This window comes from Temnothorax longispinosus, chromosome 6 (assembly GCF_030848805.1).
Source record: "Temnothorax longispinosus isolate EJ_2023e chromosome 6, Tlon_JGU_v1, whole genome shotgun sequence".
NCBI lineage: Eukaryota > Metazoa > Arthropoda > Insecta > Hymenoptera > Formicidae > Temnothorax > Temnothorax longispinosus.
The window spans coordinates 11,481,766-11,496,429 of record NC_092363.1 but is presented as its reverse complement, the minus strand read 5'-3'; the positions used below and the strand labels follow the sequence as shown (position 1 = coordinate 11,496,429).

Genomic DNA, 14,664 nt, shown 5'->3' with positions numbered 1-14,664 from the left:
TTCAACCTCGTGCTTATCTACGGTATTTTTCACAGCAACGAACTCTTCTTTTATTGCATCACTTAAAGTCTTTTCGAGCTCCGCGATCGCTCCTTCGACGTAGCTCACGTTCGCCGCGTCGGTGCCTACCTCCGGCGCGGCCACGCGTCGTATATTGCGCTCCGACACGTCGTAGGAATCTTCGCGCAAGAGAAGCGCGTCGTTTCGCAACGTCGCGATTTCGTCTCTTACACCTTGGCTCGCGTTTGTCACGATGACGCTTGTGAACTCTCGATCGACGGTGTTCTTGTTCTCGATCTCTTCGATCACGGGACTCTTGAGTCGCCCGATCGCGCCCTCTACGTAGCTCTTGTTCGTCGCGTCGGTGCCGACCTCCGGCGCGGCTACCCCTCGTATCTTGCGCTCCCCCGCGTGGTAAGAGCCCTGACTCAAACGGAGCGCGTCGTTTTTCAGCGTCGCGATTCTGCCTTTTAATGTCGCGTCGTTCTTCTTGATCTCTTCGATCACGACGCTCTTGAGCTGCCCGATCGCGCCCTCTACGTAGCTCTTGTTCGTCGCGTCGGTGCCGATCTCTGGCGCGGCTACCCGCCGTATCCGGCGCTCCCTCGCGTCGTAAGAGTCCCGATTGGAGAGAAGCGCGTCGTTCCTCACCGCCGCTATCTCGCCTTTCAATTCTTCGGTCGCGCTTCTCTTCGATCGTTCGATCGCGTCCTCGACGAAGCTCTTGTTCGTCGCGTCGGTGTCGATCTCCGGCGCGGCCACCCGCCGTATCTTGCGCTCCCTCGCGTCGTAGAAATCTTCGCTCATGAAGAGCGCGTTGTTGCGCGCGTAATTGCGCAGGGACTCGATCGAGGAGCGTAATCTCACCGTGGACGCACCGTCGATTTCGTCACCGTTGCTCCGATTTGTCAGAGACATGCCAAACTTGTTCATGCACATCGCGGAGGCGCGGGAGAGCGCGCGATTCGTACTACCGTCGCGATCGACGCGACCGATCAATTTATGACGAAAACGGCCTCGCGAAGTTCCTCGATTATCGACAGAATTTCGTTGTCGTGAGCGTCGTTGCTGGCCCGACGAGAGGCGTCTAGCAGTCGAAGTCGATCGACCAGCTCGTTGGGATCGTCCCAGTGAACGTAATCGATCGCGTTGTCGGTCAGTCGCATGGCCGACGGTAGCCCGGCACCCTTCGTAGTTTCAACTCTGTGAGACAGGTTTACGAGCGGCGCTATTATATTTTTGTACTTCGGTTCCTTGTTGCTTTTGACAGGCTTGTCGGCGTTGCTGCTGCGTTTGTGAGCGCTGGTGGAGAAAAGTATACTCCTGTACGTTAGTTTGTCCTTGTCCGTGTAGATTCTAGCGTCGGGTTTTCGCATAAAGATCAACTCGTACAGGCCGCGCGTGCCCTTGTACCGTACACCGTCGATGACCATGGAGTCATCCGCGTTCACGTCGAATCGTTTGTTACCCAGCATCGTGCCGTTCTCGCCGAGATGAACTCCGTAAACGATGTCGATCTCCTTATTTTTGTCGCCGCTCAGAAGAACGCCCACGTATTCCCGCCCTAACGGTCCTAGTTGGCTACCCAGAGCGTCGCGACCTTCCGCCGTGCTCAAAGACTTCCTGACGGACTTCTCCAACGTGGGAGGTGGAATCGTCGTCTCCAAGACAATCTCACGTTCTCTGGGTAAAAACTGGACCGAATCGGCGCGGATCGGCGTGGAGCTCGTCATAGTCGTCGCGGGAGCCGAACTCAGCCGTGCTGGACATGACTCTCTTTTTTCCGCTGTTGTGGTTGTCCTGATTGGCGTGAATACGTCGTCGTAGTCCTCCCCGTAATCGCGCTCCAGGTCGGCGCCAGTATCGTCGTCGTCGTTGTCGTCGCCGTTCTCGCTATCCTTCTTCGCTCTTTTCATCGCTTTTATCTTTCTCGTGAGCGTATGGCTACCGCCGTCGTCGTCTTCAATTTTGCCCGGTCCTTTACTCCTTCGTTCCACGTCATCGGCGAGCAGTTTCAGAGGTTTGACAATAGGTTTGTACCTCTTTTCCAGAGCGATCTCGCTCTCCATTTTTTTGGCCCTGAGAGCGGCGTACTTTCTGCAAATCAAAGCGCGCGTTTTGGCTATCTCTCGCGCGGTCCTCTCTCCCGCGATCGCGCTCATACTCGCGTCGTTCGGCGAAGCGTACTGATCGGCTCTACAGCACGGCGAAGTCGTGGAACCCCCGTTTGTACCGTCCGCCTCGCAACGCGCTGTCCTTGTCTATCACGGCGAAACCGTAGGTGCGTCGCCAACACTCGCGACAGAAGGCGCGAAACTCGTTGTACGACATATCGATGTTCACGTGATCGTTGTACACGTGTCGCAGATTGGTGCCGTCCTGCCTGAACAAAATCAACAGATTTGCGTTATCGCGCACGAGATGTTTCGGTATTTTGGCGTACGTCTGACAGAGGTAGAAGCAATTGATATTCGAATGTCGACCCATAGAAAAGTACTCCCTCATTCTGTTCTGCTTGTCGCAGGCCACGTCGTCGAAGACGAAGACCGAGTCGGGAAGCGTCTCGTCGGGCGGAACGACGTCGCGATTGTCGGCAAACGCGCGATAGCTGATCTCGTCCATAGGCTCGAACAATCGTTCGAGATATCGATACTTCGGTTGTTGCAGAGATTTCGAGTACACGTATACGTTCTCGAAACGAAGACCGTGCAACTGTTCCAGCAGACTTACCAGAACGTTCGTCTTACCGCAGTTAGAGGGACCGCAGATGATGCAACGTACAACATTCGGTAAGAGAGGACCGTGTCTGCGCGATTCTCCGCTTCCTCCCTCGGTCGCGCCCGACCTTGTCAGCGTTTTGCGATCCACATTCGAGACTCCTATCGTCACCGACTGTCGCACGAATCGCATTGTGCCTTCTTTTTCTCTCCCTCTCTCGGTTTTTTCCACAAGCGCGCGCTCGTTCGCGATGAGCTCCCGAGCGCCGGGGTAGGGGAGCGGAGCACGGACGTCGTTTCGTTTCGTCGCGCGTGCGCAGACGCTTCGCGCGCAGGTATAAGTAGCGCGAGCGTGTCGCCGTATCCGTAGAAATTCGATCTAAGAAGCAACGAATCGTTCGCGCGCGTCGGTGATCGAAATTTTTCCCATGATACTGACGGACAGGCGCGATATTCTCGATCTGACCCCACAGTGGGGACAAATAGAAATTTACTGTTCAAAAATCGCTACAGACCGTAATTCTTAACCGATCGAGACGTTTTTTTTTTAAATGAAACTTCTTTAGGCACGGTAGTAAGTTCGATTCGCGACACGAAAAAGTGTAACGGAAGTGAAACTTCTTTGGTACGGTAGTAAGTTCGATTGTGCGACACGAAAAATGTAACGAAAATTTGACCAATAGGCGTACGGCGTTGGCGAGACGGTTCTTCTTCTGGCACGGTAGTAAGTTCGATTATGCGACACGAAAAATGTAACGAAAATTCGACCAATAGGCGTACGAAATGAAACTTCTTTGGTACGGTAGTAAGTTCGATTATGCAACACGAAAAAACGTCACGAAATAGTGTCACGAAAATTCGACCAACAAGCGTACAAAGTGAAACTCCTTTTGGATCGGTAAGTAAATTCGATTTTGCGACTCGAAAACGCGTCACAAACATTCGATCAGCCATACGGCACTGGCGAGACGGATATAGTGAGAACTGCGTGTAACACTATATTTTCGAGTTGCGGGCGGCTTGGAGTGACTAATTCCGTTGTATTGTTTTTGTATTAATTTCAGAAAAGTTATGGCAAAGCCTTGCCTTCAAAAGTTTCACTTCTAACGCGCGTGGCGACCACGCGTTAATTTTTTTTTTCGGCGACTCTCCTTGCGCCACCTCCGCGCTTCTTATACGGCGCGAGGTACAACCCGCGACCCTCCATTGCGCGATTGTGTCGCTGCACTTCCTCGAGTTGCCGTTGCGCCGCTTTGCCGGCGCTCACCGCTTTGGCCACGCCAGCCGCGCCACCGATCAAAGAACCAAGCGCGCCCAACATCGGTAGGAACGGCAAGAAGCCGCCGCGTTTCGCTGTCGGAAGTATCCTCCGCCTCTTTCTCCTCGTCCTCGTGTTCTTCCCGCTCGATCCCGTTCCTTTCCTCTTTTTTCCTCTTTTCCTTTCCATACCCATGCCCAGTTTCGTCTTCGCCTTCATAGCCGCCCATACGGCCGCCGCGGCGAGTCTCTCACTGATTGTCGAGTCCTTCGCGGTGACGCGCTCGCGCGCCCTCTCGGCGAGCAATCGATCGGCGACGTGTCGTTTGGTGAGCTCGCCGGTTCGCGAATACGCGACGTCGTGCTCGCGGCACGCCGCATCCAACGGATTGATGTCTTTATCGCCGCGCGCTAGTCTCTTCGCTAGACGCGTACCGGGTCCGTAAAACTGATAGCCGGGTATATGCAGCTCGAAGGAAAGAGCGTTTATCGCGCGATTGAGTAGACAGGCGCCGCGCATTCGGTCGCGGTTGCGGGAGGGTTTTTCTTCCTCTTCTTTAATTCGAACGGAAACGTTTCGACGACTCACCGTTCGGAGTGAGCGCGCGGTTGCACTCGTAGCAATCCTTGACGAGCGGCGGTGGACCGTCTATGTTCGTTCGCTGCCACGGACGATTGTAATGTTCCATACACGAGCGATATCTCTACACCTCGGCGCGCCGAGGAGCTGGAATTTGTTCCAAAGATCGTTCTGTTGCGTAAATTTGAGAAATACGTGCAACTGTTGTGGGACCGTTTGCCCGAACATATAAAAGCGGATCCCGAGGTGTAGAGATATCGCTCGTGTATGGAACATTACAATCGGGCTCGCTCAGCATACTGGAGTTTATGACAAGTGATAACAGTACAGCATGCGAGTTAGCAAAAGCCAAGAGGAAAAGAGAGGAAAGCAAACAACGTACAATGGAAATTTTCAAGAGAGATAACAAGACAGTGAGAACGCCACCAGGTATGGACAAAGCGAAGGATGGAGCCGGTGGGGTAGGTAAGAAGAGAGAAGAGGAAGGAGTTCTGTCAGCAACAAAGAAGGATGAGGAGGACGGTTCGCTACTAGCAGTCTTGAGAGAGATTAGAAACGAAATGAGGGACCTGAGGGAAGAGATGAGAGAGATGAGAGAGAGGATGAACGTCTTAGAAGAGGGTCGGAGAAAAAAAGAAAAAAAGTAGAGGAAAGGATGGATAAGATAGAAGTGAGGCTATCGAAGATCGAACAAAGGAGTGAAAACATAACGGATGAAACGACCAGCGGCAAAATGGAGGAGATCGTGGGAAAGGTGGCGGAGATGGTGAGGAAGAGAGAAAGAAATATGAAAGAAAGGAAGGAAAAGAAAAATAATTTAGTGATCAGAGGACTACATAAAGAGGAAAACAAGAGCTTAATAGACACAGCGGAGACGTTTCTGGAGAGGGAGTTTGGTGCAAGAGCGCGAGTGAAGAAAATGCGGCCATCAGGCAGAGTAGGAGGAGAGATAATAATAGTTGAAATGGACTGCTGGGAAGCAAAGGATAACATCATGAAAGAGAAGAAGAAACTGGGAAGTAAGAAAATTTTCATTGATCACGATTTGACCTTTGAGGACAGAGAAGTGCAAAAACGGATAAAAGAAAGGGCATGGAAAGAGAAAACAGAAGGAAAATGGGTGAAAATAGGTTTTAAGAAGCTAGAGATACAAGGTAGAAAGTATGTATGGAGCGAGGAAGAAAATAAGCTAATAGAAAAGGAAAATTTCTAGAGAACTGCCAAGTTAGGAAAAGAGTATCAGTAAGTCGAGGCATGCAAGAGGACAATAGGCAAACAACACGAATGAAGGATGGAAAAGTGAAGAAGATGAAGAAAGAAAATGGGCGAAAAATAATTTTTTAGAATGTAGCAGGTATAGAGAGGCAGGACAAAGATTGTTGGAATTACATAGTAGGTTTCGATTTTATAGGACTATGTGAAACATGGTTAGAGGAAAAGGGATGGGATAGAATTAAGGGTAGATTGCCAGAAACGCACATTTGGAAAAACATTAACGCTGTAAAGGAAAAAAGGAAAGGTAGGGCGAAGGGAGGATTACTAATAGGTATTAGAAAAGGCTGGATGGCGGAAGTGGAGAATTATGAATGTACAATGATTACAGAAAGAATTGCGCGAACGAGAATAGCAAAAGAGGAAAAAGGGCTAAATATTTTTACAGTATACAATGTAGGAGCAAAGAAAGACGTTGAAGAGATAATGGCAAAAATAACGGAGCAATGCGAAGGATGCGAAGGAGAGGATATTATTATAGGAGGTGATTTTAATATTAGAATAGGAAACTTAGAAGGTGGTAGGGAGGAGGAGTATGACTTTGAAAAGGAGAGTAAAGATAAAGTTATAGGAAATGGCGGCGGAAGTTTTGTGGATATGATAAATGAAAAAGGATGGTATTTTTTGAACGGATGTACAGAGGGGGATTGGGAGGGGGAATATACGTATGTGGGTGCGAGAGGGTGCTCGGTAATTGATTATGCAATTGTAAACGATAGTGCGCAAGAGCGAGTGTTGGAATTTAGAATAGGGGACAGGGTGGACTCGGATCATTTGCCTCTGACCTTGTTACTGGAGGAAGAGAAGAATACGAGACAAATGGAGGGGTGTACTGAAGAGGAAGAAGAGGAACGGAATATGTCAAAGAAGATCATAGTTTGGAACGAAGAGGCAAGGCAATTATACAGGGAGAGGACGGAGGTATAGAATGAAACCGAGGACCAGGAAATGGAGTCGGTGGATAGGAAATGAGAGAAATTAAAAAACGGAATCCTTGGAGCCTTAGTTCCTAAGAGAAGGAAAATAGGGCACAAAGATTGGTGGGATAGAAGTTGTACCAGAAAGAAGAGGGAGGTGAAAAGAAAGTACAGAAGGTGGAGATGTGGAAAGGGAAGTAAGGAAGACCATTTGGAAGAAAAGAAATGCCTGAAGGGGTGGTTAGAGAGCAAAAGGATGGAGAAGAGAATGAGGGAAGAAGAGGAATTAAGAAAACTGAAGGACGAAAAGAAAATTTGGAACTATATAAACAGTCGAAGAAAGAAAAAAGAATGGAAAGAGAATAATATTCCGAAAGAGAACTGGAGAAGTTATTTCATGGAGCTGTTAGGTGGGACCGAGATGGTAGGAAAGGAAGAGGCGTTGGAGATGCGTGCCATGGGAACAGAAGAAAGAAATGAAGAGCAGGTTCAAGATACAGATAGAGAGCTGCAAGAAGAGGAAATAGTGAGGGCAATCAGGAACATGAAGCTAGGCAAAGCTGCAGGTGTCGATGGAATCCCAATGGAAGCATGGCTGTATGGTGGCGCAGCGGTAAGAGGAGGTCTAATTAATCTGCTGAAGCTCATTTGGAAGGAAAGCAAAATTCCGACCGAATGGCGAACAAGCATAGTTGTCCCCCTATATAAAAGAGGGGATAAAGAGCGAACAGAGAACTACAGAGGGATCTCGCTGCTGTGCACTGCATACAAGGTATATGCCGAAATTCTAAGGAACAGATTGGAGGAAATAATGGAGAGGAAAGGGATGATACCTGACAGCCAAGCCGGCTTTAGGAAAGGGAGGTCCACGATGGATAATATATTTATCTTGAACCATATAGTGCAAAGGGAGAAGGAGAAAAATGCGGCAACTGGGAAAGACAAGATTTTCGCAATGTTTGTGGATCTAAGGGCAGCATTCGACAACGTTGACAGAGAAATTTTATGGAAGATAATGGAAGAGAAAGGGATGGATCGCAGTTTAATAAACAGGATAAAAGAAATCTACAAAGAGACGGAGGTGACAATAAGGACGAGGGATGGATACACAAAGTGCTTCAAGACGAAGAAAGGTGTAAGGCAGGGCTGTGTGATGAGTCCCGCCCTGTTCAATTTATACAACGCGGACATCGATAAAGTTTTAGAAAAGCGTGGTATAGGAGGAGTGGAGCTTGGAGGAGTGAGAGTATGGTCATTAGCATACGCGGATGATATGGTTTTGGTAGCGAAAAATAGAGAGGCTTTACTAGATATGATGAGCATGTTAAAAAGATTCTTAAAAGATAGGAAGCTAGAATTAAATACAGAAAAAACTAAAGTGCTAGTATTTAATAGTAAAGGTAAAAAAGGCAGAATGACATGGAAATGGGACGAAAAAATAATAGAGGAAGTAGATAGGTTTAAATACCTGGGTTTCACGTTTAATAAGAAAGGTAATTATGTCGATCATATAAAAGAGCTGAAAAGAAAAGGAAGGATCGCTGCAAATAGGGTCTGGGGCTTAGGAGAAAGATTATGTAAAGATGATTTTAGTAGGAGATGGACGCTTTTTAAATACCTAGTGAAAAGTGTGATGGAATACGGAGCAGAGATATGGGGGTGGAGTGAAAAAAAGGAGTTGGAAAAAGTCATGTTAGATTATGTAAGATGGATATTTAGACTAGATTTTTGCACACCGAGGTATGTAATACTAAGGGAACTAGGATTAGAAAAACTTAAAATCTGTTGGGGTATAAGAGCCATGAGGTTCGAGAAAAGAAGCAGAGGGAAAAAAGATGGAAGTTTAGTAAAAGCATGTTGGGATGAAAAGGACACAAGGGATAAAAAGAAAAAGGATTTATATAATTTGGAACGGGAAAGGTTTTATAATAGCAATGGTTGGAGCTCTGAAGTAATAAAAAAATTAAATAATGAAGGTAAAAATACTGAAGGCTTAGTAAGAATAAGGGAACAGGATATTCAAGGGCAAATAATAAACAGTAAAATAGGAGAGGCAAGGTATAATACAAGGTACAAAAATATAGAGGTGACAAACAAAACGCCGAGTTATTTATTAAAAGCGAACTTGGATAAAGTGAAAACAGGAGACGAGATTAGAGCGATGGTAAAATTAAGGTGCGGTAATTTTGAGGACGCAAATAAATACTGGCTTGACGAAGAATATACGAAGCGTAGATTTTGTAAGTCAGGTAGGGACAATTTAGAGCATTATATAAGCGAGTGCAAGATCACAAGTATGTGGTTTGAGAATTTAGGTAGGAATAACAGAGAACGATTAGAGAATATATGCGATGACAAATTTAGAATGGAAAAAGAAAAGGTGCTAAATAGATTATGGAAAAGGAGAGAGGAATGCTACAAAAAAGATAACGATTGTAAATAATGTAAATCATAATGTATTGCGGCTTGTTTGTAAAGAAGAATGTTGTTTGATGCGTGGATGGATGTGTGAGTTAAGTGGAATTGTAAACCAAGTCCTTTCTTGGCGTATAGCTGAAATAAAGACATATACAAAAAAAACAATGCAACGGAATTAGTCACTCCAAGCCGCCCGCAACTCGAAAATATAGTGTTACACGCAGTTCTCACTATATCCGTCTCGCCAGTGCCGTACGCTTGATCGAATTTTCGTGACGCGTTTTCGAGTCGCAAAATCGAATTTACTAACCGATCCAAAAGGAGTTTCACTTTGTACGCCTGTTGATCGAATTTTCGTGACACTATTTCGTGACGTTTTTTCGTGTTGCATAATCGAACTTACTACCGTACCAAAGAAGTTTCATTTTGTACGCCTATTGGTCGAATTTTCGTTACACTTTTCGTGTCGCATAATCGAACTTACTACCGTCCCAGAAGAAGAACCGTCTCGCCAACGCCGTACGCCTATTGGTCAAATTTTCGTTACACTTTTCGTGTCGCACAATCGAACTTACTACCGTACCAAAGAAGTTTCACTTCCGTTACACTTTTTCGTGTCGCGAATCGAACTCACTGCCGTGCCTAAAAAAGTTTCACTTAAAAAAAAAATGGACGCGTGGTCGCCACGCGCGTTAGAAGTGAAACTTCTGAAGGCAAGGGCTTTGCCATTACTTTTTGTGTCGCAAAATTTGTGTCGCAAAATTCATGTCGCAAAATTCGTGACGCTTTTTTGTGTCGCAAAATTGAACTTACTACCGTGCCAAAATAAAGAAAAGAAAACATATAGACGCTCAGGGTTAATAACAACTGCTGTGTTGAAACCAGAGTTGCAAAAGTGGTAATTAAAATATTTATTTAAAGAAGTTTCATTTCGTACACCCATTGGTCGAATTTTCGTTACACTTTCCGTGTCGCACAATCGAACTTACTACCGTACCAAAGAAGTTTCATTTCGTACGCCTGTTGGTCGAATTTTCGTTACACTTTCCGTGTCGCACAATCGAACTTACTACCGTACCAAAGAAGTTTCATTTCGTACGCCTATTGATCGAATTTTCGTTACACTTGTCGTGTCGCATAATCAAACTTACTACCGTGCCAGAAGAAGAACCGTCTTACCAACGCTGTACGCCTATTGGTCAAATTTTCGTTATACTTTTCGTGTCGCACAATCAAACTTACTACCGTACCAAAGAAGTTTCACTTTTGTTACACTTTTTCGTGTCGCGAATCGAACTCACTACCGTGCCTAAAAAAGTTTCAAAAAAATTTTGCGGAAAAAGGCGACGTTAGCGGCGACGTCGGATCTGCCGCCGTACGGCGCCGGCGTTACGACGAACGAGCAGCTCGATCGATCGGCGCGTCGCCTACGCATACCGTTCTTCCGCGGGGTGTTCATGCGCGACGCTCTGTCGACGAGGGTGCGACACGCGGAGTGCGGCATCGTGAATCTCGACGACGCGGCGGGTCCGGGCACGTATTGGGTCGCTTACGCGAGGAAAGGGAACGCGGCGATCTACTTCGACGCGTTCGGAAATCTTCGTCCGCTGAGGGATCTCGCGCGATATCTCGGCGGTGACAGCGAGAGCGCGATCGTGACGTACAATCGTCGCGCGTTTCATACGTTCGGCAGAGAATCTGCGGACAGCTGTGCCTGCGATTTCTTCGCGATGTCGCTGACGCTCACGTTAACCGGAACCAGCAGCGTTTTCGCGGCGAGTCATTTTCCCGCTTTGGATCTAAGCGACGGCGAGTACGAGCTGGGTTTGGCGACTTTTGAGACGTACAACTTGATACCGAACGTTACGCCGGCGAACAATCAATTCTACTTCGGCGAGGACGACCGGAAGATCGTCGTTTCGGAAGGGTCGTACAAGCTGCAAGCCGTGAGCAGATATCTGCGCGCCGCTTTTCTTCATCGCGAACGTCGCGCCCGCGAGAGAGAGAAAAAGAAAGAGAAGAGAGAAAAACTGCAGGCTGATGGCGCTGGACGGGTAAAAGAAAAAAACCAAACGGAGAAGGACGACGACGACGACGACGATGATAACGACGGTTGTCGCATATACGAGGGCAAAGACGACGACGACGATGACGACGGTTATGGCATATACGAGGACAACGGCAAGAACGACGACGATGACGGTGGTGGGAGAACAATACTCGCTCTTCGCGCCAACGAGAATACCATGAGGAGCGAGATAAAATGCGCCTACAGAGTGAATTTTACAAAACCGAACAATATCGGTTCTTTTTTGGGTTTCTCGCGCGATCGTATCCTAAAACCGAACAAATGGTACGTTTCCGACGGACCCGTTGACGTCATGACCGTGAACATAATTCGCATCGAATGCAGCATCACCACGGGAGCATACAGCAACGGACGCTCGGTGCACGCGATACACGAATTCGCGCCGAAAGTTCCACCGGGATATAAACTGTCGGAGACTCCGACGCAGATCATTTACCTCCCGATCGTCGCGCGAAACGTCACCGATATCACGGTGCGAATTGTGGATCAGAACGATCGATTGATCGACTTTCGCGGCGAGAAGATAACGATTAGACTGCACGTACGTCGTTGCCGCGGTTAGTGTGTGTGTGCGCGTATCTCCGCGATCTGAAGAGAGATGCTCGTTCTGAACGGATCGAACGCGGATTGCACGAACGAGCGAGCTAGCCCGTTCTACGACGAAATCAAAAGTGTAAGAAAGAGAAGAGGCGGTGGAGGAGGAAAAAGGAAAGCCGTTCTCAGCAACACCAACGTTAGGTTCCTACGATCGCTGGGTCTCGCCGTGATAAATGCTTCGCCGCCGCGTCGTTTCCACATCGAAGAAAGAAAAGACCATGACCGACATTCTGAGTATCGGCGGTGAGCCGATCTTCGACGAGCGCATCGTCGGAATCGAGACTCACACGTATAACCCGTACGTCAACACGACGTTCGGGCACAACGACGAGATACGAATACCCATACAGCAGCAGAATCTGTATACACTGCTGTGCGACAGTTTCCTGTACGTCGAGGGACGACTCTATGACGACGCCGGCGGCGCGGCGACGTCAGAGGCGAGGGACGATCAAAGGCAATACGCGAAATTGGTCAACAACTGCGTCGCGTTTATGTTCGACGAGATTCGATACGAACTTGACGGCGTGGAGATCGACCGGTGTAGAAACGTCGAAATAACCAGCACAATAAAGAACTACGTGTTGCTGACCGCCGAACGAGCCAGGAGACTGCAGAACGCCGGATGGTGTTATCCGACGAACGAATCGAATCTGAACAGCCCATCCCATCAATTCAACTTTTGCGTGCCTTTGAATATTCTCTTGGGTTTCTGCGAGGACTACAAACGCGTGGTGATAAACGCGCGACACGAGCTTATCCTGATACGCTCTCGTAGCGACCACAACTGCGTCGTAGATTCGAAAAAAATCGTGCCGAGAGATCCGGCCAAAAATCCTAAAATTACGCTACTGAAGGTGCAATGGCGTATGCCGCACGTGGCGTTAAACGACGTGACTAAATTGTCGCTATTGCGAACGTTGGAGAGCGGACGATTTCTGAGCGCGGGCTTCCGCTCTTGGGACCTGTACGAATTTCCCCTGCTGCAGAGCACGATCAAGCATTTGTGGGCCGTGAAAGCCGCGCCGCAGTTGGAGAAGCCGCGATACGTCATATTCGACCGGACGGCGAAACGAATTCACGGAGGACTCCTCGAGGTTCGATCATTGCGCGCTCGCCAACGTGAAATTGTATCTCAACTCGGAATTCTATCCCTACGACGACGTGAACGCGGATTTCGAGAGCGACAAGTTCGCCGTGCTGTACGAGATGTACGCGAAATTTTGAGGAGCGTACTACGGGGACAGTCGCGACGACGCGCTCTTCTCCCCGCGCGAATTCGCGTGGGTAGCTCCGCTCGTGGTGATCGATTATTCCCGCCAAAATAAAGCTGTGAAGAGCGCCACCGTAGACGTGCGCATCGAATTCGAATGCAAGGAAAACGTTCCGCCAAAGACCACCGCCTTTTGTCTCATCGTTCACGATCGCGTCATCGAGTACGGTTCACTGACCAACGTGGTGCGCAAAATTATCTAACGGAAAAATGCGATTGTAGGACACCACATCCCGGAAACGGGAGATATATAAATACGGGAATCCCCTTCGATCGTTCCTCAGATCCCGTTAAAAACGAGCAGCTTGGGTATGAATTGTTCGACGCGCACCGACTCAATGGCCGCAGCGGCAACGACGACGACGACGACGATCTTCGTCGACCTGCAGGGATTCGTGGTGAACGACAGATTCGTCGCGAAGGAGGTGGCCGTGCTCTGAAGCGAAACGCGCGAACTTGCGCATCACGTGTTTCGCGCGCGCCGATGGCGTGGGACCTTCTCACGAGCGCCGAGAAAGCAAGGGCTAACTGGCTGATGGCGAACCATCACGGCCTCCGTTGGAAAGACGGGGACGTGGACTATCGCCTAGCCAGGTCGATTATTCGACGCGCGGTGTGCGACGACCTGGGCGAGAGAGGAGAGACGCCCGGCGCGCGGATATACGTGAAAGGGCTCGAAAAGCCGTCCTCACCGTTGCCGTCTTCGCCGTCGCCATCGTCGTCGCAACATGTATCGCGAAGCTGCTCCGTCGATGTATCGAGTCGCGCAGCATCCCGATACATGCTGCGAATCCGAGCAGCGTATAAACGCATGTGATTCCTCGATTTTTTCAACACCGATAGGATGAGTCGTCTGCGCAAAAAAAATACATATTATTAATAACTGAATGTATAAATGAATATATCAAAATGAATATATACATGATAAATGAATATATAAATGTTTATATAAATAATTATATGTAAATACTGTTTTTTTATTTTTGATATAACAATATAAATAAATATATGTAAACTTACATTCGATCGAACATCCGTGCGTCCTCGTCAACGCGAATCGTTACTTCCAGACAGGGCGGCGCTCTATCAATGATATTCCTGTGGCGATGCTGCAGCTGCAGCATCGCCTCGTGTAAGTCGTCCGTAGCCCTAGCTACGGACAAAACTTGAATTTGCAGCAAGTCACAGACTCCTTTCAATTTGGAAATTTTATCTATTGCGTTTTTTTATAAACAAATCACGTCACTATATAGCTCGAAAGACTACTGTGGTTGGACTACGCACAAGTCTAGCCTCGAGTCCTTATACATATATATCGAGGATGTGCAATCAAATAAGGATGTGCGATCAAAGAAGGGATGTGCAATCAAAGAAGGATATTGCGCGATGAAAACTATTTACAATATTTATATATATATAAAAATAGCGTTTTGCATAGAGAGAGAGAAATTGCGTTTCTTTTTTATCAAACCGACCAAAGTCCACCGGAATCGCCGACGCATTTTTCCACCCCGAGACCCCCGCCGCCGCCTGTCCGCGCTATC

At 48.0% G+C, this 14,664-nt stretch overlaps 1 protein-coding gene across 1 annotated transcript; it reads left to right on the top strand.

The window, feature by feature from the left end:
* The first annotated feature begins 12,065 nt into the window (after positions 1–12,065).
* LOC139815407 (uncharacterized) lies at positions 12,066–13,560 on the top strand. The gene is made up of 2 exons (XM_071782334.1): positions 12,066–12,944; positions 13,405–13,560. Exons 1-2 carry the CDS (start codon positions 12,066–12,068, stop codon positions 13,558–13,560), a joined length of 1,035 nt encoding a protein of 344 aa, XP_071638435.1.
* The last annotated feature ends 1,104 nt before the right edge of the window (positions 13,561–14,664 follow it).

Coding starts and splice junctions, on each gene's coding strand:
- LOC139815407 (XM_071782334.1), top strand. CDS start 12,066: ATGACCGACATTCTGAGTATCGGCGGTGAGCCGATCTTCGACGAGCGC. Junction 12,945..13,404: donor TTCACGGAGGACTCCTCGAG/GTTCGATCATTG, acceptor ATCGTTCCTCAG/ATCCCGTTAAAAACGAGCAG.